Source organism: Amblyomma mixtum, chromosome 5 (genome assembly GCF_055824585.1).
Source record: "Amblyomma mixtum isolate Tamu chromosome 5, ASM5582458v1, whole genome shotgun sequence".
NCBI classification, from domain to species: domain Eukaryota; kingdom Metazoa; phylum Arthropoda; class Arachnida; order Ixodida; family Ixodidae; genus Amblyomma; species Amblyomma mixtum.
Window position 1 is genome coordinate 20,772,661 of NC_143016.1, and position 27,403 is coordinate 20,800,063.

Sequence of the window (27,403 nt, forward strand, 5' to 3'; positions counted from 1 at the left end):
GACAGAGCTGGCGCATGGTTAGTTGGAGATCAGTTGTAGACGCGCCATTGTCGTGCGTTGCTGCTGATGATGATAGATGTTTGCGCCGGAACTGTGGTGCGAACATTCTGTCCCCGGACACTGCAAACATGCTAGCATAACGGAGATGTTCTCGCCGTGGCGATTAACTGTTATGGCGTCGCTTCAACATATCCCACGAAATTGTCCGCAGTGGTAGGGCGGCAGTAAAAACCATACCAACTTTACTGAGGTGTAGTCTTCATTCGGCAACTTCTGTCGATCGAACGTCCTCTCAGCTACTACGCTTTGCTGACAATAGGAAAACTTTCTCCTCAGAGCTACTGTAAGGGTCGGCGTTGGAGTTTCCCCCTCGCGCATGCAGCAAACCAGCTGAGGGTACTGCAGCATTCTGGCGAATTAAAAGTATATAAGTTGTGAGGACCTATAGCAAGATAACATGGTCTGCTAGGCTTCTGTTCTGAAATTGTGGATAAGAATGCGAACACATCTTGTCGGGGCGACAAAAATGCTTCTTGAGACAATGTTGAAGTTCTCATGAGCAGACTCAACACGCCATGTTGAATTTTTGTTGTGACCAGGATGGGCTAGTGTTGGTGAATTGTTGAGGCCGAGTTGAAACTCATTGGAAAAGTGGCCACTGTGCTAGAGTTGAGCATTCTCAATGAAATTTCTGATTTGCGTTCATGTTGAATTCATGTTGGAATTGCGGGAGTGAATCAACACGCCATTCTGAAAAAAAAGCAAAAAAATCCTGGGAATACATTAGTATTGCGCCAGATGGACCGACTACCAATGCAATTTTCGGCGGTATTTTCATATTTAAAGCTGCAATTTCTCGTTAACGTGAAGCCGTCATCCCCTGTGCCGTAGTGCTCCACACATACGCACAAACACGTGTGTGTATATACATACATACATACATACATACATACATACATACATACATACATACATACATACATACATACATACATACATACATACATACATACATACATACATACATACATACATACACCCTAGCCCTACACATCCATCAGATAAAGAGCATGGGACAGTACTGCACACGAGGCTATAGGAAGAACTGACAGAGTTCATCTTACGATCTTAAGTGCAACCTCGGCTTCGCCCTTATATAGTCATACTCAGGGGTGTCCGGACCTGCCCAGGTTGTGGCCTGCTGATCATCAAAGTTATGTCAGTTATTACTATTAATATTTATTTATTTTATGTGTAGTAGAAGTAATCAAGTTCATATGCAACGATCTATTATTTGACAACCTTGATTCATTAATAAACAACTTAAATAAAGCATTAATTAAGCGCCCTTTTTTGTGAGAGCACATACGAATCCTCCAAAGTAGATATGCCTGAATGAGCATATTGCACTTTTTTCTATGCAAGAAAATGACTTTGAGCTGTTTATGAGAGTTTTAACGGGTGCTGCATGCATTCTTAATATGTGTAATGGGATCAGGTTCTGTTTACACGATGCATGTCGAAATGATTTCATTTAGTTAGGCTTAGAAACGGCTGCCTTGAGATGATTCAACTTAAATTCAACATAAATTGCTCAACAGTAAATCTCTTGACTATGCTCAACAAAAATTCCGTGTAGCAGGTGTTGAGTAGGCTCAACATACATTGAGTTCATGTTGGTTTCCAGTTGATTCAACAGGAGCTCAACAAGGCGTCAACTGAAGCTCAAAAGTCATTTTTGTAAGGGGGCGCTGAGGGCTTGAACTTTGCCTCTGCAGCTCTTGTCGGAGTGTATTAAAGAAGTTATTTTGCAAGCGACACAAATAAAACTCAATGGGACGAAACTCGCTGCGCTGAAAGAAGCAAGTTAATAATTACGAACTGCTGGAGCATGTTATGGACTTATATTCACAGTTATTTAAACATGACACTGCTTTAAACTGGAGGATTTGGAGATGTTGAGCTCTTAATTTTACGAATCTGGAGTTGAGTATCAAAACTTAAAACGGATGAAGATTAACATATAAAGTTTGATTCCTAGTTGTACCATAACTTTATAGATGCAGCTCGCAGTATCACGCAACTAACGAAGCAGTTTTGCGTATAGTGTGCAGGTTGGGACTTCAATTTTGTCCACTAAAATACTTTTGGAGGCGTAGATTACAAAAGCTATAAATGTTTAAAAATATGAAGGTTCCAAATATAAAATTTTAATTCCTTACATCAGTCCATTTGTTCACGTAAATCAGACCATGTAGCGAGTGGCAAGCACTCCTGCCGAATGAGCTATGCGCGCAGACGAATACAAAGCCTCCATTTTTTGCTTTTTTTTTTGTTCTGCCACACCTTTATTCGGGATCGCGGAGTCCCGCGGCGTTCGCCTCCGGTCACGTTCAGGACCCCGGAGCGAGACACACAATGCGGCCATTAACGCTTCGGTGACAAGGAGGCAAGAACCCTTGCGGGTCAGCCGCAGTCAGCGCGTTTCCACTCGTGCGTTTAGATCCTCTTCTCAAAAGTTCTTCACGTCATCGAGATTACGCCCGGAAGAGACGTGTTTTAGGGCTCTATGGTGCAACGCCACACACGAATTTGCGCGAAATTTCAATGGCGCGGGTTCAAAAACACGATCAATAAATTAGAGCCAAGAAAGTTCAGAAAAAGCGGGAGTAAGCGGGCATGATTAAGGAGCCTTGTGTGGTTAGGTATCGTCAGTCTCCAGCAAATGCACTAGTTGGCTTTAAAGAGTAAATGAATATGTTCGGGGGGGGGGGGGGGGGGGGGGACACAGTTTTTCGCTAGGGCCGCTTTAGGAGTATGCATTGTTTTGCGCGAGGCCAATCACAAATATCGATTACCTACGTCGACAGTGCTACCAATTAGGTTCCGCCGCGGTGGCCCAGTGGGTAGTGTGCTCGGCTACTGAGCCGGAGGACCCGGGTTTTATTCCGGCGGCGACAGCCGCGTTTCGATGGAGCCGGAACGCAAAGGGCGCCTGTGTGCTGTGCGATACCAGCGCGCATTAAAGAACCTCAGGTGGTCTAGATTAATCCGGAGCTCTCCACTACGCCGTTCCTCATAGCCCTCATAGCTCATGCACCACTTTGGGAAGTTAAACCAGTTAATTTACTATTTTTAATGCAGGAAATGCATTGAGCGGCTACATTTTCATCTCTCTTTGTCTGCAGATTTTGTCCGTCTGTTCGCACCACACGGAAATTAATATCTACAACGACGCCACTACCACTGCCGTGTGCACATAGAAAGGAGCTGATAGAAATAATGCAAAAAACAAATGATCGAAAATTACACGCGTTCCGGCAGTTACGTTCGCCCCGGCGATCGCTGCATCAACAGGTACCCCAACAGATGCCAGCAGATGCTGAGAATGAGACCTATAATATATATTAAGGCGAAAGCCTTTAATGTCTCATCGTTGTAAGCAGCAGTTGTCGACAGAAATGTCGCGCTTTTCAGTTGGTCGAAACGGTCGTGACGTCACAGTGCGCCAATTTCAAACGGGGCGAATTGTACTTTGGCTAGTAACCATGCAACCAATTGAAGGGACCATATAGTGATGCTCCAAGTAAGTGGGACATAGCTTAGTTAATTGCTTAATTACCCAATTACCCAATTAGCCTAACTAACTTTTCTAGTCAAGCCATATAAATAAATAAAATCGAGTAGGAAATTGGTCGAGCTCGGGAATCGAACCCCGGTCTTCGGCGTGCGAGACGAGCATGCTATCCACTCCGCCATGCCAACTCGATGGTTTGGAATGAACAAAGGCGCGTCTAGTGAATACGGTGCCTTCGCTCACTGCCATCTTCCTCCCTTCCCTTCCGGCGAGGTTTAGGTGTCCACCGAGATATGAGAGACAGATACATTTCCTTTCCTCAAAAACCAATTTACCGACGAGTGAGGCGTAGAACCGAATGGGCGATGGCGTTCTATGGACTCCCTGGCAGCGTTGCAAGACGCTGTCGCGTTCCACTCTTGGAGGCGAAGGTTCACACATCAGTGACCGCACTTTAGGTAAAAAAAAGTGCACCCCCCCCCCCCCCCCCTGAATTTTGACAGGTGTCCACCGAGATATGTGAGACAGTTACTGCGTAATTTCCTTTCCTCAAATATAATTTTCATTTTCTTCATTACGGGCCATCTTTATCTTTCTTCTTTCACTCCCATTTCCTCCCTTCCTCTACGGTGCGGTTCAGGTGTCCGCCGAGGTGACAGAGAATTACTGTTCCATACCCTTTCCTGAAAAAGCGTTGCGTTCAAAGGGCAAGGCATCGCGCCGAACGGGTGGTGGCGTTCCGTGGACTCCCTGGCAGCGCTACAACGCGCTGTCGCGTTCCACTCCGAAAGGCGAAGCTTAAGCGTCATTAATTAGCATTTAATTAGTATTCAGGAATTAATCAATAATTAATAATTAATTAGTGATTTGTCATCATTTAGTAATTAGTCCTCAATTACATGTGACGCCACCAGTGCCACAAAAGCAGTAAAAGTGGTGCGGAAAACGCTTTCGCCTCTACGCACTTTAGACAAAGTGCCCCTGAATTTTTCGAACCTCGTTATAACGGAACGTTTTATAACGAAACAATGAATGTAATGAAGGAATGACGATTACACTTGGAAGCTCGGTCAACACGCGCTATAACGAAGTTACGGCTATAACGAAGCAATCACCGGGTCCCTTCAACATCGTTATAACGAGGTTCAACCTCAATTACACGCATAATACTAACACGGTGTATGATTCTAGGTGCTATGTAGAGAATTCCAGACTAAGTTTGTCGGTGTATATCCATATTCAGGAGTTTAGGAACAAAGCTTATCAATGTGCATTTTGATTCAGGGCCTACACATGTGAAATATGCAAGAAGGTAAAGTTTCTTGCAGACTTTCTTATTATTCGCCAGTGCGTAAAGTCAGCGTAGCCATGTGCAGCAGGCAGAGGCTAAGCCCTTAGATTTTGAGCGGTCGTCACCAACCGAAAGAGAGAATAATGGAATTGAGTGGGCGAGTTGGTTTTCCATCTTGACAGTGAAAGCGCTCAAAAGGACAAGAACGACAGAAAAGGAAAGACATACAAAGCGCTTTGTATGTCTTTCCTTTTCTGTCGTCCTTGTCCTTTTGAGCGCTTTCACTGTCAGGACGAGAGAGAGAGAGAGAACAAACATTTATTGTCCAACAGAAAAGGTACGCACCCCAACACCCTCGACCGCAGGCCGAAGGTGTCAGGGGGAGACACCGCCTCGGATGCTGGCCAGGATGTGTTGCTCCTCGGCGGCCTCCTCAGCCAGTCGGACGAGTTTCCGCTGGGTCTCGGGGTCCGAGCTCCGCAGCAGGGCTTCCCAGGCTACTTCACTCTCGATATTCAGTGCTCTTCCCTGGGAACAAGCCGAGCACTCCGGCCACTTCTTAACATAAGGCTCCTGGACATGGACGAAGATTGCTGCCGAAATCTGTTCTTGTTTGCCTTTCTTGTTTCAAGGCTGTCAAACCAGATTATGAGCGGTTGAAAATGACAAGCGAAAGTTAGCAGAACACGTATAATAAAGGATTTGCTCGAAGGCACATTTATCTAGGAGACCTTACGGCTGATTCAAGGAATAGGATTCCTCCTTCATATATCTTTTCTTGGTTATGCGCCGATTATTGTCATGATTACTGCAGAGTACCATCTACAGACTCTTGCCTGCGAAACTGAACTAACCTGAATTTCTTGTTTTCACAGCGCTAGCTGTTAATGCCAAAGTTTTCGGGCAAACAAAGTGTGTTTACGTCGTAGTCAAAAAGCGTTCGTGCAGCCCAGTTTGATCGGAAAGAGGGCTCCCGAGGGGGGAAACCTTAGTTGGAAAGAGTGGGGGGGGTGGGGTGGCAATGAAAGTGATGAGTGTTCGGCCATACTTCTGTTTTCGTTGTTCTGTTGGCGTTATCCTATTCTTTCAACGGCCCGTGCTATTGGAAATAAGAGGGCTGAGAGAATAGCTGGCTGTGGCGGAATTAGTCCGGAAAACCAAAGGATGAGTGCGTCGTGTCTGGAGAGACTGGGGTGTTTCTTTTAATGTGATTTTACGTTTGTTTTTTGAATGAATGTAAACCAAAATGTAATTTAAGGAGAAATGGCATTGCCTTTCAAGAGTGATTATAATGTAGTGTCATTACTTTTCGAGAGCTGTAATTGGTAATGTATTTAATTACATTTGCGCGTTGTTAAGAACAGTAGTTAGTAACGTGATTTAATTACCTTCCAAAAGTTATTTTACCTTTCATGCTCAGAGTATCGTGACATGAAAACATCTGAAGAGATGTCGCTGAATCTCGCGTTACGCATTGGTAACTGTCCCGTTGTTTTTTTTCTTTTCTATCAGTTAGTGACTCATTAGCCAGTACTCCCCCCCCCCCCCCCCCCATCCGCCTCCCCCAACAAAGAAACACACACGCTCTGCCATTTCAAAGCGTAGCCCGTAAATCTACGCCACCGCAAATGTTTGCTTAGTCTGTCAAACTCACCACGGAACGCATGCCTGGCGACAACTGTTTACACGTGCTATGTGTTCACCACTCTCTGGAAACTCGAGCGGAGCGCGGGTGGAAGCGCGAAGAATTGCGCGCAATTTTTTCTTTCCTTTCTCCAAATTTTTCGGCCATCGCCATATTTTTTCTACGCACCTCTCGACGGCGGTCGCGAGCCGGCAATAACACAATAGACGCAGCACCGAGCGCGCGAAGCGCGGACGGAGCGCATTTCACAGCCTCGTCGAAAGCATTCTCCGAGTCGCGAATCGCGACCCGTGTTTCCCTCTGTGCGCCTGCATGTGATCGTCTACGCATATGCCACGCAGGTATACGTTTCTTTATCGTATACGCACACACACACAGCGCCTGCCTATCGTGGTCGTTGCGCGACAAACGGTAGATTTATATGCGCCGAGCCAGGTAGCTCTCCCCGCATACAACGCGCGCATGACAGGTGCACCCATCCGTGCTCTCTTCTCCTTTCCGTCTTTTGTGTCAGTTATGAGAGAGCGCGCGCGCGCGGCGATGTCTGTGTCTACGGCGCGTGGTTCCGTCACCGCAGCGGGTGCCTGCCCGGGGCTCTCTCGCTGTGAGAAAGAGGGGGGGGGGTGGAAGGGGCGATGCCTGCCTGCGCGAGGAGGCCACGCAGGTCGCATTGTGACGCCGCCGTGGCAGCAGTCCGAAGAAGAAAGGGCGATCAATCTGTCCCGTTTTGAAAACGCGGAATGGGGGGCGGGGGGGGGGGGGGGGGGGGGGGGGCAGCCGTTTTTCTTTTCTCCAAAAGAGCGGTGCGCACAACGGCGCGCGGTTTCGGTGGCAGAAACGGGGCGGGCTCGTGCCCCCGTTCGCCATCCGCGGAACAAGAAAGACGAGCTCACTCACACCCGCGTGTGCGCTGTGAAAAAGTATTACAACGACATTAACCCCCTTTATTTTTTTTTTCTCTCAAAACACACGCTTTCTTCTCCTTTTCTTTCCACCTCTGTCGCTTCTCACTCGAGCACACTTCGATATTTCTCTTTTTCCTGACAGAAGTGTTTAGTTTTGTTTGAAATAGGGATAGAAAGGGAGAGTGAAAGAGCGAGACACACATTCAGGGTGTGTTTGCGCGTAGCCTCCGTGATTGAAACTTCTCCATTCACCTTTAATTTATCTCCCCAAGTGAGCGAGCACGGGCACAAAGACGCACGCGTGGGCGCCGCTTCGGCAGCGAGCAAAAGTTCGCGCTAGCTGCTGTTGCCAACGCGGCTCGGTGTTTCCCCCTTTTTATATACCGCGCTCACATCGGCATCAAAATTTCCTACCTTCCTTTTCTCTCTTGCGCCTTATGAACACGTGCACACGTGTACTCTATGTACACCCTGTGTTCCCAGAAGCCACGTGAACTGCCGCGATGCGGCACCTGCATGCGCTTGAATAGAGCAAGCTCAAATGTTTCTCCGTCTCTTCTCCTTTTTTTCACAGCTCTGTGATTTCGCGCATGCGCCGAGATCCACAACTCGGCGACCTTTGTCGCTGAACGACATGAATGCGAAACCGTGCTGGAGTACATGTATATACATTACCCGAAACATCGCGCTCTCCAACTCTCAGAGCCGAGCGCATATATCTGACGGCGCGAAGGGGAATAAATTTTAAGAGAAAGAATAAGCGCAATTGTCGATCTCGAACATTGGTTGCCGCGGTGGCAGAAACGGACAATCGAGTGCGCGCCCGATCGAGACCGGCGCGCGAAGAATTCGCGAGAAGCGTGCTCTTTTTTTTTCGCGAGAAAAGAGTCGTTGTTCGTTATTTACCGCGGTCATGTAGGCGTCGTTTGTGGAGCTGATATACGGGTGCTCCCGCGAGTTGCATTTGAGGCATGGGGCGCTCGGGAGAGGTAGGCAAGAACAAAATAGCCCCTGCGACACGCTGTATAATTCACGCTGAACGACGCGCGTTATTTAAACGACACGAGGAAACAGCCACTTGAAGGTTGTTTCCTTGTTGTATCAATTAGGAGCGTGAGAGTAGTTTCATTTGGAAGCAGAGTTTGGTGATGGCGGAGCATCGCACGATGTAATTATACTGTCGGGAGGTTGCGTCAGTGGACTGCCTTACAAAACGCGCAGCTACAAAAATAAATTTAACCAGGAAGATGACACATGTGCGGTGTGTGGTAAATCTGTAGAAACAACTGAACATCTCGTACTCGGATGTCATGGTGCCTATCCGGATGTCGATCCAAGCACAATCACCCTTCCTGAGGCTCTAGGCTTTAGAGACAACAATGCTCATGAGAATTAATCTGCAATGTAAGTTAGCAAAAACCGGTTGGAAGATTGGCGGCTCAGATGCAGACGGGTGACAAAAGGTTAGAAGTGTAGAACTGAAAATGGGAATTTTTAGACAGTTAATTGATAACATCATCATCATCATCAGCCTGACTACGCCCACTGCAGGACAAAGGTCTCTCCCATGTCTCTTCAATTAACCCTGTCCTTCGCCAGTTGCGGCCACCGTATTCCCGCAAATTTCTTAATCACACCCGCCCACCTAACTTTCTGCCGCCCCCTGCTACGCTTGCCTTCTCTAGGAATCCACTCCGTTACTCTTAAGGACCAGAGGTTATCTTGCCTTCGTATTACATGCCGTGCCCAAGCCCACTTCTTCCTCTTGATTTCGACTAGGACGTCATTAACCCGTGTTTGTTCCCTCACCCACTGCGCCCGCTTCCGATCTCTCAACGTTACTTATTCAAAATACCTTACAGGGCCCAGAAGGGCATTGAGTAAGGGGGGCATAGAGCTATAGAAAGGAAAATGATGGGGGGGGAGGGGGGGGGGACCCATCATTTTCCTTTCTATAGCTCGATGCGTTGTCCTTAACTTAAGCTGAACCCTCTTTGTTAGTCTCCACGTTTCTGCCCCAACGTGATGTCAGCTGCCACCTCCCCATTTCAAAGGGGATGCTTCTATCTTCAATCATTTTGTACAGAGTCGTAACCTGCTTGTTGCATCGTAAATTGACTCGATGCTAGCACTCAGGCAGGGAGGGAGTCGTCTGCTTAACTCGGGATATAAAGCACTCGTCATGTCTAACATGTCCAACATTCTTGAAAAAAATTTGAATATTGGAAAATTGTAAGATGTACTGTTTTCGAAATATTGAAGGTAATCGTCTATTCTTCCGATGTGTTGCAAATTTTTTTTAAAGTGTTTCCATCGCTCGCATCGACCAGGCAAGACTGCCATAGAAAACCAATGGGGAACGCTTTTGACGATATCAGAAACGTCAATGAGAAAAAAAAAAAATGCACGTCTGCCGAAGGATTATCTGCGGATATATTGATTGCTGTAGCGAAATCTTACAATGTATATATAAAAAACGCGTTCATAAACTCTTTCTCTTTCAAACACGCTTTTATCCAGAAACGTGTCTTCCCAAGTCGCGTGTTCCGCAAAAAAAGAAAAAGAAACAAGAAATAGAAGGACTTACCGAAGAGCCTAGCAGATGGCGCGTCGTCTGTACAGGAAAGGCACCTACACAAACGCCACGTAACTTCTCCGTTCCCGGGCGGCTCGGGATAATGCTCGTTATTCATCCGGCCGCCATGCATATGGCCCGGCCTCTCTGTCGTATATGCGACTTTGCAGCACCGTCAAGAGCTATACAGCGCGTCTGTTACATAAGGGCAAAACGAGAGGAACTCAAAGGGGGAGACAGGCAGTCGTGTTCAACGGGACGGATCTCTGTCGGCTTTTCCTTTGGCGCGACCGCGGCTGACTGCACGCAGGGCTCGAGTACACGTGTGTGTGAAAACTGTCTCCGTGACGGCGGCGAAGAGATGTACAGGATCCGAGCTGATTCCTGAACGACAGTCGCCCGCTAGTTCGACTGCACGTGTTCTGCCGGGCTGAAACCACGGGCGTTTAAATGCCGGCGCCTTCTTATGTGGCCAGAAAGGAAGGGGCAACCCTTCACGCACATAAGATGGGGGAAGGAACGGCATGGAAGACCTGAACGCGCTCACAATGCCTGCGTGCGTGGCATGTATAAGATCTTCGTGGCACACCTTTACACGACCGCTAACTCGATACACGCCGCCTTTGGGACGGGATGAAGAGGCTCGTGCCGCCATTCAATTATCGCCTTCCAACAGGGCCGATCCCGTGACTGCGACTGTCACGCGCGAGAACACGCTCGGAAATGTTTGAGCGATTCCGCGCGGGTCATCCCTCGCGCATGCGCAGGCTGACGGAGAAGATTTCATCCTTTCTTTTGAGCATTATCCTATGCAAAATGTATCTCCTTTTTCCAACGCTGTGCTCATGTGACAGCTGAGTTGCCTGGGAAAGAAGAAGCTAGGAACTTTGTGATGTGAAAAGCCAGGAATTTGGCTGCGGTCTGGTTGCTGAAGCCTACGCACTGCCCTGGGATGGGCGTCAGGTATGGGGCAGAGAAGAAAGATTACAATGGAAGAAGGTCACAATAAAAGTAAATAAGGGAATAAGAAAAATAAATAAGGAAGGGGATAGAAAGGAAAAAGTGCCACAAGGAAGAAAATGGGAAGCCTTCAACCACAGTAGGGTGATGGAGATACAGAGAAGATTGACGGGAAATATGCAATGCTTGCTGCGCGGGAGCCTATTCATAGTCGCGCTACAGGTTCAAGCTTTGCAGCACATACAAAAACGTCGCCACCGTCTGGAAGAGGTTGAAGTAACGGGCATTAGCTGCTTGGTTTACTATAATTGATATGAATGAGATTAAAGGGAGGCGCACTAATGGGAATACGAATTTGTACGTTTATTTCCCCATATGATGGACACTCTCATTAACGTTTCACTTGTACATATTGCAGCCAACTATCACACAAATCACTGCTTAACATCTTCGCTGGCACCTTCATCAAATTCTTCACTTAATTGGTTAGGCGAACTGTCTTCTTCCATAGCACTTTCGTCGTCATATAGTTCCACCTCTATCCACCATATTGGACCATGACGTCATCATTGGCACGTGACAGCTGGTTGTTTCTACAATGCTATTGTAGATGGCGCTACAAGTCTCAATGCGAGATGTGCGGTTTTCTCAGGGTGGTAGCACACCCCACGAAATCTCGAAGCGTGATAAGAGCTAACGCTCTTAAAAACTAATGGCCGATTTGCGTAGTTAGGCGAAATGCTAATTTGGTGCACTAGCAGTTTGGTTTTCCCTTCGGGTCTGACTTTCAGGTCGAGTGTGCACTGATGACAGTTCGGATAGCGATAATGGGATAGCGATAATGTCCACATATGCGGAATTGGTCATTCGCTCCATCTTCTCTGTTCGTTCTTTTCTGTCTTCTAATGACCGATTTGGATTTATTCTAAGTAGATCACCTGGTATACAGTGAGATTTTAGCATGCCGATCCAATATCATTGTTTACACGCCACTTTTCATCACCTGTCTCATCCTCAGGTACATTTAAATGAACATCATGGAGGTAAGTCCCCTTTGTAGTCATTCACCTCTGCTTAATTTCGACTGCCCTTTTTTAAAAGAATTGGTATTAAGGAAGGACATGCGTAGAAAAGTCCAAATATCGTGTGTACGCAACCATGCAAGTTGTTAAGAGTTCGTACAGGCTCTCATGACGCACGGGGGGCATGAAGAACTTTCTTTTGTCATTGGTGGCGTCCTCGACAGGACCGATGAACGAGGCGACGTCATCACGCGGCTTTCGAGGCGACAATCGCCGCTAAATGCGGCGCTGATTTCGTTGGTGGCAGTATTTCACTTTCGCCACTCATGACAGCTGACGCGCGCGGCAGACTTTTGTCTCACCCTCTCGACTCCGCACGCTCACGCTCGCTGGTGGGACTGTGCAGCGCTGAATGCGAGGTGTCGTTCGAGAGAACAAGAGGGGGCGTGCGGGCCGAGTGGAATATAGGGGGACACGCTTACACGAAACAAAGGCCAAGAAACGAACCCATTGAAGCACGCGGCGGAACCCGTCTAATTGCGTCGCGGCCTCAGCGCGGTGCTGAGTGAGACGCTGTAGGAGCAGGCTACGCGTGCTGTCTCAAATCACGCGAGTTTGTTTCTGCAGTCGTCGACGCATGTGCGGCCACCGACGTCGTGCTGTCAACCTGCGGGGAACCAAGTGTATGTACGGCATACAGATGGAACGCCGTGTCTGCTTGTATAGCCGAGGCAGCGGTGGAGGATGGAGTCGTTCGACGTATCGCTAATGTGTTGCCCGTACGTGTATACTGTACGTCGAAGCTGAGGGCCTTGTTTCGAGCGGTGGTTAACTGTCTCGTGCATGCTTGTGCCAGTAGTGTCGAAGTCCCGTGCACATTCTGCTGCAGAGACTTCGTAGCCTTATCAATAGTGGGCTGCTACTGAAAAATATAAATGCGAATATTCTTATGGTAACCTATATACGAGCCTGTTTTCCATTGGATTCAAACTTTCAACCAGATCGAAAATGGTGAAAATTTTGATTGCCCTTTTTAATAGATCGTTTTTTATTGATAAGATATGCTCATAACTAATGTGCTTCACTTTCCCTGAGGCGTCATTGGTCTTCCGACTTATTCCCCTGTCCTCTCACTTCCTCCTCAAGTCGTTTTGAGTACAAAGAGAAAAAAAAACGCAATTAAGGCTCATGATTATTAAATTTTTTCCAGCCGATCATAATGGCAACAGTGGTGAAGATATTGACAGTGATTTTCTTGGCGTCACCAAAATAGAATCCGCGCAAGACTACATTATGTAGCGCAACCTAGACTTTGGCCAATTTAGCCTGCGTGCGCACCGGCCTTCTGTTTGCTGTTTATTACTTCAGTGGTTGCAACGCGCAAATCTCCAGACGTGTGCATATGATATCCAGGGGGATTTTTTAACCGTTACAGATTTTTATTTTAAATAGTATGAAAGATACTCCGGTCCAGTCTGTTCAGCTGGATTGTACGGCAAAGCGGACAATATGTACCTTATGTGGATCATTAATTAAACTATTAATTACCTAATATATACTAATACCCTTTTTATTGTTGATTTTAGGAGGCAAAATTATATTGCGAAATTTATGGCCGTCAACATGGAAGGTGGGTTGTGTTTTTAAATTTTCCTAATGGGAAATATCGAAAGTCAGAAAACAGGCTTTTGAAAGCTCGTTGAGTTGGCTTTCTCGCATTTCATGTTTATAAAATTGCGTCTCTCGCACCTCTTATGCATAAATACAGACGCAGTTGGTGTATTTGGTGATGTAGATGAAGTTAGCTTTCGGCGAGAATACCACGCGCAGCGACACCATTCCATAATTAGGTAAAGCGGGAAAGACAAGTAAAAATCTTTTAAATGCGTGTTTCTGATAATCGATATCTTGAATCACATTGACGATAAAGAAAATTTAAAAACAGGGCTCACCTTCGATGTTGCTGCTCCGACGCTCGAAGCAGCAACGGACGGATTTCTTTCCGACTCCTGAAGCTTCATAACCTCGCCACAAATAACGTAAGCTCTTGCGAATACACTGTATTGCAACTATGCTGTTGCAGGCATTTATAGATATATGGATATGAAATAGTCGTTTCTTTCTGGAAACGCAATGATATTTTTATGGGCGCGATAACGCCGCAAGTAAATGGCGTTGATCTCTACCGACGTTTGAATGCAAGTCAGAGGCTATGAGTGCAATTCTGTTCCTTTCTTTCATCCGCAACGATCGCTTTATTTCTTTCGCGTGCTGCTACTGGCACGACTTTGCGGGATCTCCTTGGTGGCCGTGTTTTGTTGAACCGAGATGCAAGAACAACGATGATTTAGGTGCATGTTAAAGTTTTCGTGGAAGATGAAATAAATCTTGTGCCCTCCGCTGCGACGGCATCTCTCGCAGCTCACTCTAGATATACGATACGTACAAAACCTATCAATTCTTTCTTTCCGTTTCCCGCCTGTTTCAGAAGTTCACGAGTGACTCTCAGCGTCCGAAAATGCCTACTAACCCGTTCGGTACGCGATCAACGGGACTAAAGTGCCACCGTGGAACGGACGCACCTATATGATGACGAAACTATATAAGCCGCGCTGCACCACACGTAGAGGCGTGCACTACATGGCGTTTCGCCATCTCTGTTCAGCAACAGCACACCCTGCCGGGTCGGTAGCTAAGGGCGAGCGAGCTGCGGGCTGCAGTTTCGTCCATCGCGCTGGCACGAGCGCAAAAAGGAACGGGACGGAGAAAGAAAAGGGGCGGGGGGGGGGGGGGGTTAGGAAGGGGGAAACAAGGTTCAACACCGAGACCGAGCCAGCCTTCGTGGGCGATGCGTCAAATTCAAGGAAGAGCGATGTTTCGTGCTGCTGCTGCCGCCTGCAACGCTGGAGGATTGATAGACAGCGCGCGCGCTCTGGGATCGCGTTATGAAAGCCGGGCTGCTCCTCGTCCCTCCCTCCTGTCTCGGCATCCCCATAACCCCTGCCGGCTTCTCCTCCCCGGGGGAAAATCGGGAGCAACCGGGGGCCAAAAAACGGCACGAGTCGATCACGAAAACGGGCGTCGACGGGAGAGATTGCGCTGCTCGCATGCAGCAGGCGATACAGCTCTCTGGCTTTCTCTCTCGCTCTCTTTTCCATATACGTGGGGAGGAGGCGTGGGGGGGGGATGGGGAAGAGGTGCGCTGTGTGGGCATCTCCTGGATGGTGGCCCATGCGCGCTCTCTCGTGTATGCGGCGATGGCGGGGGAGCCGGGTTCTCCCAAAGGTGCCCCTGACCCAGCAGCAAGAAGACAAATGGGGCGGAGCACAGCGGTGGCCGGCGCGAACTGTGATTGGCGGCAGGCCGGCGACCGGAGGGGCTCTTTGGCGCCGCCGCTTCCATTGCAGGGCGCCACATGGGCGAGAGAGTGCTTGCATGTGGCCACGCCCTCGTTTTCCTCCTCCTTTCTTTCTCTCTCTCTATCATTCCTTCTCTCGCTGTTTTATGGGTGGTGGTGGTGGGTGCCTTTGCCCCTGCCATCCGGCTTCTCCTCCCAGCTAGCGCCGCCACGGTCCCACGACGAGTCAAGCTCGTTGGAAGAAGACATCTCGACAGGACGGCTGAGAGCGAGTGGCACATTCATGCCGGGTTCTTCACCTCCCCCCCCCCCCCCCCCCCTCCAATTCGCCCTCTCCCCTTTCCTTTAGCTTTGCGAATGGAGCGTCGGGCTGTGCTTGTTAGTGCTGCCACACGGCGGCCCTGTCGCGTGCAACGCTCTCAGCAAGAAGCTGCCTCCAGATTTCTGTTCCGAGCCGTGTAGCCCACTGAGTTTTCTTGGAGAAGGGAAGGAGAGAAACGGTATTTGGTTTTGGGGCACTGTGGTCTCTTTACAGGCAGCGTACTGCCTGTAGAGCTGAGGTGAAAATACATGGAAAATAAAAGACAAGAAACCGAAACTAAGGAACTTTAAACTAGAGATGTAAAATTTCAAGAAATTTTGAATGGAATGAAAAAAACCATTTTTTTCAAGTTTTTTTCATGAAAAATTGGAACTTTTGCAAAATGTATCAAAAACATGTTTATTTGCAACAGCACAACTATCAGTAATAATGCTCCGAAGTTCAGTCGAATATGCAGTTATAGATCTCATATTGTGAAACGAACTTCTTGTTCTATTGCACCGAGAAGATAAATAATCATTTGCACTTGAGGCGAATATGGAGATATAAATATTATATTTGTGGAACGAACTTCTTGTTCTATTGCACCGAGAAAGGGAACATGAAAACTGATCTATAAGTCACTCCATATCGGACTCAGAGTCACTGTCGCTGGATGCGGCACTACGCGCAGCAGCATGGATTGAAGTTGTGTCCACAGCTAGGTTCGACTGCACATACATAAGCTTTCGAACGCGTTCCCCTGAAAGCCTGTTGCGAATCCTTGTTCGCACGTTTCCGAAACGTGACCAGTTTCGTTCGTAGCTGGCGGTTGATTGTGGTATCTGCAGCAGTCGGCAAGCCAGACGAGTTAGCGGCTAGTTGGTGCAAAGGCCTTGTCACCAGGTAGATGGGGCCACGTGCATCGCTGAGTCCCAGACGCCTGCCCTCGATCAAATTCCTGCGAATTTCCTCTACTCTGCTACGTTAAAAATCAAGAATCTAGGCTTGTATTTGGCTAAAACCGCTTACGCGCACAGCAGCCAATGTTATTTATGCCGTGTGTGTTGCGCGGTAGAATTTACAGCCATTTTGTTTTACTTGAGCCGTGAGGTCATGTATTAGTGTGTTTTTAAGTCAAGCCTGGATCTTATATGTGACCTGGCCTTCAGCCCGCGTACTCGCAGCACGAACGTTTTAAAAGCACTACCTGGCACCGGCGATGACGACTGCTCTCCAATCGTTCCACGATGCACACTGTAATGGTTTTCAAAGCAAAATCAAAAAATTAAACTAAAAGCAACCAATTATAAAACCTTGAAATTGCATTGTGAAATTTTCGATGTTTCTTTCCATTTTTCCTCGTCTGAAAAAAACGAAAAAAACCGGTTTTTTTCCAAAATTGCAGTGTTTTTTTCAGACCTTCACATCTCTACTTTAAACACATGTTCTGAAAATGCTGATTGCGAGACAAATGTGTTCTCTCTCTCTCTTTTTTTGAACGTTGCTGCACTGTGGTATCTGAAAATTTCGCAATTTGCTGGTATACAAATTAACAACCCTAATTAAGGGGTCATTACAAAGACAGAATGCATCTTAGCGTTTTGATATATGTCGAGTTGCTGGGGCACTGAAGGGTTGCAATTGTACCCCTAGCAAGATCGAAGATTGAGAAACTGAAGCAGCGAAGATCTGAATGATGTTCTTTTAGCATTGTTTCTTAATGTCTCAAAAATGCTGGCAAATAGAAGAAAATAGAGCAGGTGACTACGTTTTAGGCTCTTTAACACAGCGCATAGAGTTGCCTAACATTGAGTGTATAACAGCTCATCGTTTCTTTTTTTTTTATTAGCCTATAACTGCAAGGATTATGTTTTCAAGGAGGTCTTAATAGTGACTCAGTGCTCAAGTGCTATTCTTAGTGACCAGTGCACGAACTTTGAAAGGATGCTATCTCCAGGCGTGTGATACACGAACTACACAACTCAATTTTAGGCTTCAGGCCCATCCGAGTGCTTCTGGGTACGAGTAAAGAGTTGGCTATGTCTGATTAGCTCATACTTAAACGGTGCAAGAGAGCAAATGACTAAATTTAGCAGTCGTTGTCGGCACTTCCCACTACCATTCTTCGTTCTCCATAGCTTCAGTGAACTGTTGACAAGAGTACCGATGACCTTCTTTGACTGCGATCTCCTTTCCTATAGATATGCATCAGAGCTTATGGAAAACTTGAAGGAGGCTTACAAAGTTATAGTTGGATGGAAGGAAGGAGCCGATAGAGAGCTCTTCATACTCATATCAACAGAAGCTAAGGCATCAGCTTTTCTCAACCGGCTTTTCTCAGCCGGCTTTTCTCAACAGCTTCCACCTGATCTTTAAACCTTCCAAATCGAACTGCTTGCTTAGAGTGAAAATACGCGAAAACCACCATTTTGGGGGTGGGGTATACTCGGTGCGAGATCATACTGAGGAAGTATTGTGGAAAGGGAACGTAGCAATTAAGAGATTCACATAGTGAGTGAGCCTCCTTCCAATACGCGCTTGCGTCTCTCGCAGTATGGCATACTGTATAGTATGCGCCATATTTAGAGGGAACGCGAGAAACCGGCTTTTCACATAGAGAATAGTAGATTTCACCGCGAATCAGGAGCGCAGCTTCAGGCTCCTGCTCTAGAACTCTCTGCGTCTTTTCTTTTTTTTTCACCTCGTGATGAAGCAACTTTATCGTGTTCTCTCTAAGTATGACGCATACTGTACGTCACTTTCGGCTTGCCTCATCTATCCACATCGTCTTTTCAACAACAGAAACACAGGTCACGCATCCTGAGCGATCACCCCGAAGAGCTCTGTGGAAGGAATACACTTCCTCACGGAAGCTTATATGAGGCAGCTTCTCCGAATATGAACGTGAAGCCAAAAAGGAAAAACCACCCTCCCAGACATATCTCTATTCGCAGGTCGACGAAGTGACAAGGATATAGGTTCAACGCGTGTTTACAGCTGATAATGGACGACGGAGGACACGTAACAGGCTCCATCCAGTGTGCGGAATTCGTGTCTCACTTCCTTCCGCCAAGCAGGCATTTCGGCTCCCAACTGCGCTCACACGCTGAGACGCAGCGAGGGACATTGTCGGTAGCCCGCCCACGCGCACGGGTCAGGAGACGTCGGTACTCGCGCGACTCGCGGTCCCGTGAACCTTCAAGGCGCGGCAGGCCACGCTCGCCGCTCTATAGCACAGAAGCGGCCGCGCGGGGCCCGATCGATGCGGCATCGCCTCCCCGTTTTCCCTTCACTTCTCCTCGAGGACGTTGCACTGGCTCTTCCCCCGGCGGGAAGCAGCAGCCATTCTGTCTTCCGCCATGATGCTCTCCTCCCGCGCTACCGACTCGAGCACTCCACGGCGAGCGCCCATTTTTCAGCCGCTCCTTCCCCTGACCGCTCTCTGGTGTGCCCGATGCTGCTGATGCGGTGGATAAGAGCCAGGGGCGTTTGTCTCATCCGAGTGTTGACCACGGAAGAGAGTAGATTTGCTCTGCGTACCGCTGCGCCGTTTGCTGTTCTCCTTGTTTTTGTTTTCGTTGTAACAACATCCGCATGTTTTTTTTTTCTTACAGCTTGCTGGGCCCGGCTAAAGTGCAGGTTAAAGAAGCCCAGGTGGTCGAAATTATCCGAAGCCCTCCCCCCCCCCCCCCCCCCCTACGGCGTACCTTATAGTCCGAGTCGCCTTAGGACGTTAAACCCCCCCAAACCAAACTAAACCAGTCCAGTTAACGATACCATCGTCCTTATAAGGCAGGACAATTTTGTCACAGATCATTTTGTGGATTTATTTCGCGAAGTAAATGACGTATCAGCGGCGCTTCCATGGTTCGGGTAACCGTAGAAGATAGAGTGAGTGAGCTCTTTAATGAAACAGCAGTTGCTTCAAGCAGTGTGCACAACCCGCAGAAATCCTACGTTGCACCGGGAACGACATTGGGGGAGGCAAATGAAGAGTGGAGCAGGTATAGGATGCGTAGGTGCAACTTTTGGATCCCTGGTGGAAAATAATTAAGAAAAGAACAGGAAAACAAGAAAATAAACTGCGCCCCTGCAATATCAGTATGGGCGCTTGAAAGGGTGATAGAGAGAGAGCTCAAAGTTCTTCCAAAAGCTCAGTGTTTTGAAGACCGGAGTAATCATCAGCTCAGTGCCCGACGCTGCTTCAAAGGGCAGGGGAAGAGATTCTCCGCGCCATTAGGGTAATCTGGCAGCGTGGCCTCACATCTGCTGCATACATACCAAAATAATGTGATGCACAGTTGCAACTGAACAACAGTTGTCTTAGTGTGTATCCATGCGATGACTAAATGGCGGAGAACGGCGAAAACGACCGAGACAAGCGAAGGGACGTCTGTCGTATGTAGTCTGTCGTATTTTGACTAGTCTCAAGAGACTGGTTCTCCTGGTTCGCTGCTGCATTATGTACTGTTAAGAGTGGACAACGTGGTCCTGGAAGCCGGGTGTGACTCATCGCAAAGCAAGGGATAAGACGAGGCCTGGCGCCGGCGGCAGAAGCATTGACGACGACGGACGGGGTTGTTGCACTCCAAATCACCGAACCTCCTAACCGATCGAAGGACGCTGTCTCCCACGAGCCTGGGAGAAATTACTGTCAGACGAGTGTCGTCGTTAGGCAAAGATGCGGCGAGAACTTGTGACAGCAGCAGCAGCAACGCTGGAAGCAGAGATGCACATGAAGCACGGCGGAAGCAGCGGTATACGTTGGCCGAGTCGGCCTTCGGGTCACCGAACGGGATGATGCTATGCAAGGTCACGCTGAGCGAGGCTGCTAATTGAAAGACGCTGTGTCGAAGGGGTCTCGTGCTTCGGCCATCCGGCGGGGGAGTTCGAGAAGGTTCAACCACCTGCGAGAAGACTGCGGGATTCTGCTTTCCCACGGAGGCAACGCACAGAAAACTTGCGGCCGTGGTCAAGGTGACGCATCTGTGTTTGATGACTCTTCCCCTTCTCATCCCCCAAGCTGTGAGAGAGCGAGAGAGCTTCAGCACCGCCCCGTGCCGTGGGTGGTACCGCCAGCGTCATCAATGGCCCATCCGATTGGACAACGTTATTCGAACTAAGTTCCCCAGTCAGGGATCTGGGGAACGCGAACCGTATTTAACGGGATGTTGTTGTGTGATCGCAGCATTGCATTGCATTCGATTCGATTCTCTTCTGTAAATATGTAGAATAAACCCTTCTGTACAGTTTCCTCGATAACGCAGTCCGACATCGTCATTCGGAGCCGGTACCTGCGAGGCTAAACGAGTTAGTCATCTCCAGGACCCCTCCGTCTTCAACTCTGGTTCCAGCGGTGGGATAGAAGCCCCATCTTTAACACTGGTTCCAGCGGTGGGCGTGTGGCCCCGTTCTTAACACTGGTGGCAGCGGCGGGATAGAGGCCACGTTCCCAACAGTACCAACTGGCCCAGATTTCCACTCTTCTGCTCACTTGTCCCGTTTGATTTCTCTCTCCGTTTGATTTCGTTTGAGTCCTCCGTTGATTTCTTTCTGACGGAAAATAAACTTCATTTGATTTGATTTGATTTGATTTGATTTGATAGACTGCGCTGACATTCTTCACCTGTCCTGTTTGCACTGACCCCGCCTTTTAGGCGAGATGAACCAACCAACTCATGTCTCGGCCTTCTCTAATGAGATGACTTCCATGTACCCAGTGGCGGTCCTAAGGTGGGGGGTGGAGGGGGCGGTCGCCTCCCCAAAAAGCCTTTGCACATTTTCCCGAACGTTCATTTTCGGGCTCTCATAGGGCGAGATGTAGTTTTTGACGTAGAACTGGAAAGCTTTTTCCTCCGTGATGCGTCAAGCAGACCCCTACTTTGTATGTTCACCGTGTTAGCCGCTGCCTTATTTCACACAATTGCACCTTCTACACGTTGGTAGTTATACGAACGCAATTCGTTGTGATTTTCGAGGTATCGTGGTCCTGCCGTGCCCCCACCTTTGTCTTGCCATGCCACCGGCGCGGCGACGACGGCAGTGCCATTCACCTGTGGCTGCGGTGGCCAGCAACCTCATCGGGGCGGCAAGGAGCCACCCATTCATGTCTTTATCCCACCATGGGACACAGCGACGCCAGAGGGGATCATCCCTTTTTGGCTTGACAAGGAGAGCCGACCAGCCGCCTTATCGGAGGGGACTGAGGGCGGAACAAAGCCACTTCCCAGAACTGAGAAAATGAAGGCCGCTAATCCCAATGGTGAAATGTCCGGGCAGGTGCTTTGACCTTCATGGACTCGCCGTGGCGGGATATCTCAGCCGTCGGCTTGTTTCCCCTGGTATCGAAATGAATATTGCTCGCGTAAACGTGAACATTCAAAGACTGAGTGATGGCATAACATCTATACCGTTCGCCATTTATTTTTCAAGAACAAAGCGCACAAAATTTTTTGTGTAGATAAAATAAATAAAAATCGTTGTTTATATTTTTTCTCTTTTGATATACAGAATCCTGCCCCCCCCCCCCCCCCCCCCCGCCCCTCCTTAAACCACGCTCTGGGACCGCCACTGCATGTACCGCATTGAACTGAAATTTCTGAAACACCACAATTTGTGCTCGGCTATGGGAATGTGATTGTCATCTTTGTTTTACCTTCAAGGTTGGTTTAATTGCCGCTTTGAAGTTGTCGGCTACAGTATTTGATTATTTTAGACATTTATTCGCATGATCAGAAATACTCTGTTTCTAGCATATTTCTATTGACAGCAGTATATAAAGCAGTAAGAAAATTGTATGAACTTCCTATCCACAAATGTGAATAGAATATGCTCGGCTAAGGAAATATAACTGCTAATGCATTTTTCGTGTTAAAGGCCACTTTAGTTGTTTCACATGTTAAGCTAGAGTACTTAATTAATTTAGGCATTTATTCCTATGATAAAACGTTCTGTCGGTTTGTAGTATATTTCTACTGACAGCAGTACATAGAAAGCAGTAAGGAAATTCTATTAACTTCCTATCCACAAATGTTAATAGAATATGCTCGGCTAAGAGAATATGACTGCTAATGCTTGTTTCGTGTTCAAAGTTGTTTTAAAAGCTTTGAATCGTTCGCCTACAGTACATGATTATTTAGGCATTTATTCGTATGACCAACAATGTTTTCTCAGTTTCTAGCGTATTTCTGCTCCCAACAGCACGTAAAGACATAAAGTACATGAAGTATATAAATTATTAAAATGGAATATATCTTCTGTTTTAAAACCTTTCCTATACCCTGATTTGATTCTAAATGCATTTGCTGCGAATAATGTTGGTCGCTTTCCAATGGAGTGAAATTGTTGACTAGCTGCAACAGATTCCACCATGCAATCAAGCAAGATGTCGTCACGATTATGCGAACAAGATAGTTTTAATCGTCTCAAGCCCCATGCAGTTTGTTCATTTATTCCTCTCGAAGTGTCAAACTGCACCAAGATTTTCTAGTAACTTTCTACTGACAGGAGTATATACAAAGAAGTAACAGTCTACCAGCGTTGTGTTAACAAAAGTGCATAGAATGTAAAAATTATTTTCTAGTAACATTCTACTTACAGGAGTACATACATAGAAGTAACTTTCTACCAACTTTGTATGAACAATTGTTGACACAATGTAGAAGTTACTACAAGGTTACTAGAGTAAATATAATGTTAATAGAAATTCTAAAGAAAGTTGATAGCCATTTTTGCGCACCTCGCTGCCCCTCTTCAGATGTGAGCTTTCTTCTGTTCGTTACTTTGTAAAATTGCAGAATGAATCTTCGCATTTGTAGCAACATAATAGGGCTGCTAATACCAAAATATAACAATGGTAACGGTAACACGCATTTCTTGTCCTTACCTCTGTGAGAAAAGGTTATCATATATGACTCGTCCAAGGTGTTCTGTACACGAAAGTAAGATTACCTTAATTGTGTCCTATCACTTAATTTGGAAACTTTTTTTGGGAAAAATAACGCCCATCAGGTGCAGTCTACAGAAAGGTGAGCGTGCGGTATACAGAAGCGTAGCTCCTTGACAGAGAGAAGCCGTGCATGGAGTTGCGTAGATATATGCACAATGCTTCGCTTGTTTTTCTTTTACACGACCTTTGCGATACCCCTCCAGAAGCTTACGTAAACATATATATTCAGTGTTTTGTTCTTTTTGTCATCATTTCTGATGAAGTGATGAAAGAATAAAAGGCTATACGTCGGATAGCACAACGGACGCCGCCAATGGAAAGATGTCCGCAAGAACAAGATATCGGCCATCGTTTCCCGAAGCTCTTACCTTATAAACGATGGCTCGCGATGCAGGAATAAGGTACAATGGGAGATGTCAGTGGGTGTTCGCTTTCGATGCGCATACAGTTATAGCCTTGCGTAACGCCGGAATCAGCCCGGCCTTGGCGCCTTTTGCCGAGAACATTGGCGGCCTCACAATACCGTCGATACGCGAGCCCACATTGTCCTCATAGAAATAAGGGAATGGAAGCAGCGCTTTTCACGTGCATAGCTTGAAACCATGCAGTTTTATTCTGCTTGCAACCATGGCAACACGTGGAGCGCGGACTTAATAGCAAGTCAATAAACGTCGTATTGAAAGCAGAGCGACCCACTGCGACGACGATAGTATTGGATGCTTTATGTAATCTGATATAACAATCGGTGTCCCTTCTCCGACGAGGAAAATATCATTTGTATAGAGAAGCTCCTGTGGCAGAGGCTCGATTTGGGAGATTATGTCGTAAGGAATTTGCAGAGGCGCCACAGATTTCTGGGTTATAGATGACCTAGATAACAAAAAAAAAATGCGAGGACACTTTGGAAACTAAAGTGTTGAGAGGCGAAAGCCGAGGACACTATGCCGTGACGACTTCCGATGGACGTGACGTCACACCGTTTCCGTGGCTCTATCGATGCCCAAATTATACATCTTTCGGTGATCTGAAGTGTCAATTACGCTTAATTACACATTTTTCCATCTAATTTAACACAAATCTGACGTTTTCCTGACCGTTCTGTGAGAATTTTCTCTATGCCGTGACGACTTCCGGGGGATGTGGCGTCACATCGTTCCCGTGGCTATATCGACATGCGCGCTATTTCGACGCAATTTCGACATTTTTGCCTATCACGAATTAACTAATTAATCTACAGTCGTCAGAAGTGGCTTCTAGGTTTATGTTTTCCTCTTCTATCTGTAGCAACCATTCGTTTTCTTCTTTGTTAGTTCCCGAGTTACACGCGTGTGACACGCTTTGTTAACGGACGACAGTATGAGCCATTAAAGGCTTTCGCCTTAATATATATATATATATATATATATATATATATAAACGAGACTGTCTAGATAGGGATAAATTAGGAGGGCATGACGGGCTTTGGAATGATGAGCGTTTTCACTCCAGGTGAAATCATAACTGCTCTCGCTCACATCCAATGTCACAAAAACCGATTTTAGCGCTCCTTTAACAAGGGAAAAATAGCAGCACTGGCGTCTCCATTGAATGCACGACCAAGTTGCTGCCGTTCTTCGAGTATGCATTGTCACAGAAAAGTTCGCGACGAATATTAACTATTTTTTCTCGAATGAAGACTTACTTAATACTTAGCGGTGTGGTGGCTACTGTGTGGCGCTGGGAAGAATGGCATTGCTCTCCCCTTTTCTGGCTTTCGCTAGCATCAGTGCCTTTATGAATGCCCGTAATCTCGTTCCCTACCCCTCCATTTCGTAATGATTACAGCGGCGCTGCGGTTAATGCTTTCGCCACTGCGTAATGGAAAGCCGGTCAATGTCGAAGCCCAGCTTACGAGCCTGAGCTGTCACTCACTAACTCTCCTTCACAGAGTCACTCATTAGTTGGTCACTCATTCACTCTTTGTCACGCTCACGCAGTCTTTCCCTCTTTCTCTCCTTTCGATAGTTCTTTCATTCACACCATCTGTTCTCTGCCCTGCGTGTCTCTCTCGTGCAGAGTCCAGCCCTTCGCCGGTGAGCCGTCCGTGTCCGTCGGCGGACCCGTCTCCGTGCGGCGCCCGGCTCTCGCTGTGCGCCTCGCCGGCCACCGTCTCCGTGCACGGATACCTGCAGGGGGCCGCGGCGGCGGCGCGACAGCTCGGAATCGCCGTCAGTACAGTACATGCCATGCCTGCATATGCGCGCGTGTGTGACGCCATTTCAGCGGAGGGGACGGAAATCGGAACATCATATGTGTGCGAACAAAAAAGCAGGCAGACACTGACAGTTTATATGCAGGAGGGAGCTACACTCTACGCGTCAATACACCTATATGGAAGTAAGCTTCTCTATCGCACACCCTTTAATAATAATAATAAACACCTTTATTTTCAGAGAACAAAATACAATCTTTAAGACAAGTCTGCCCAAGCCATAAAGGCTTGGGCAGAGATAAAAGGGAAGGCGCTAGAGGACGGCAGCGTGCTTCCTTGTTAGTCATTTCTCTTCAGAGTGCACGGCCTATGTGATATGCGGGGAAAAAAAATGTACAAAGCACGCTAGGCAACCGGTGGGTATCAAACGAGCTCCGCGCGCAGCTTGCTGTACTCTGCGGAGCGGGCTGAAACGTTGTAACTGTCGCCTAATCTCTGCTTTCACCAGAACCAGAGATACTTGTGGCATTATAACGACAAGGCACGAAAAATTTTTTTTCGGCAGCACGGTTTTGGTTTCTGAACTCGGAAAAAAAAAAGAATCTGAGCACAGGGCTTGCATTAACGAAAAAAATTTACTAAGTTTACTAAGCCATATTGTCATGTCAGACTTAGGATTTTAATGCATCTCCATAGACACGTTGTTATGGTTAATTACGTGTTACTATAATGAAGGTGCAAGAACCTGGTTTAATAGCAATAGGCACAAGCACTTTTCCGCATTACCGTTCAGCAAGTTAGCTCACTTACCACGCTAGAAAGATTTGGGGTTGAACAATGAACTGCTTTATATGAGCTTACACTGTCTGCGGGCTATAACAGACCTTGACTCAAAATGTGTCAAAACCTTTGAACCCTCCTATATTACGCAGCCGAATGGCAAAGTTCAGCATAAGAGGCAGAGTAAGGGGTCTGAAACTCATGTCGCCACGCCGGCTGCAGTGACATTTTTTTCTTTCTGCCACATACCAGCGGCCGTAAAGCGAAGAGAATGGGAAAAGGGAGATGGTAGTACTAATCTGTTACTACCTATGGTCATTTTTTCAGTAGCCTCGGAAGTAGCGAAAGTCAATTGGTGGCACGAAGCCGCGGACAGTGCGAAGGTAGGAAACTGCTACCGCTCGATTTCCGCAGCACGCATTTCATACCTGCTCACTTAAAAAACAGTTGAGGGGAAACTTAAGCTCCGCCTCAAAGGTATGACGTGATAGCTTTGATGAGCTCCTTCAGTGACCTCGGGTTCTCTTTGCGTATCATTTCGCACATGTGGTCATTCTGTACTTCACATTCTCATACTACTCCTCGCGCAGTGGTACAGCGGTTAAGCAGCGCGCCACTGCCTGGCATGTGGCTGTATCAAAAACAGCCATCGGTGAGGTCACAACTTCTCCACCGAGGCACGTGGCACTGAGATCAAGGAGAGGTTACTCGGAGAGAGCAACCTGGGTCTCAGTGCCACGTGCCTCGGTGGAGAAGTTGTGATGACGTCATGAGGTCACGAGACCTAGGTGGCAGGTGGGCCCGTGAGCAGCAAAAAAACTTTGAGATTACTGCGGCGACCCGCATT

At 47.4% G+C, this 27,403-nt stretch overlaps 1 protein-coding gene across 1 annotated transcript in view; it reads left to right on the forward strand.

Annotated features, from left to right (window-relative positions):
- The window catches only part of LOC149341465 (photoreceptor-specific nuclear receptor-like), a 54,365-nt gene that overhangs the window by 6,478 nt on the left and 20,484 nt on the right, over window positions 1-27,403 (forward strand). Inside the window, exon 2 of the mRNA XM_089543575.1 lies at window positions 25,641-25,792. Within this exon, the coding sequence (XP_089399701.1) occupies window positions 25,641-25,792 (152 nt within the window). The remainder of the gene's footprint in view (window positions 1-25,640; window positions 25,793-27,403) is intronic.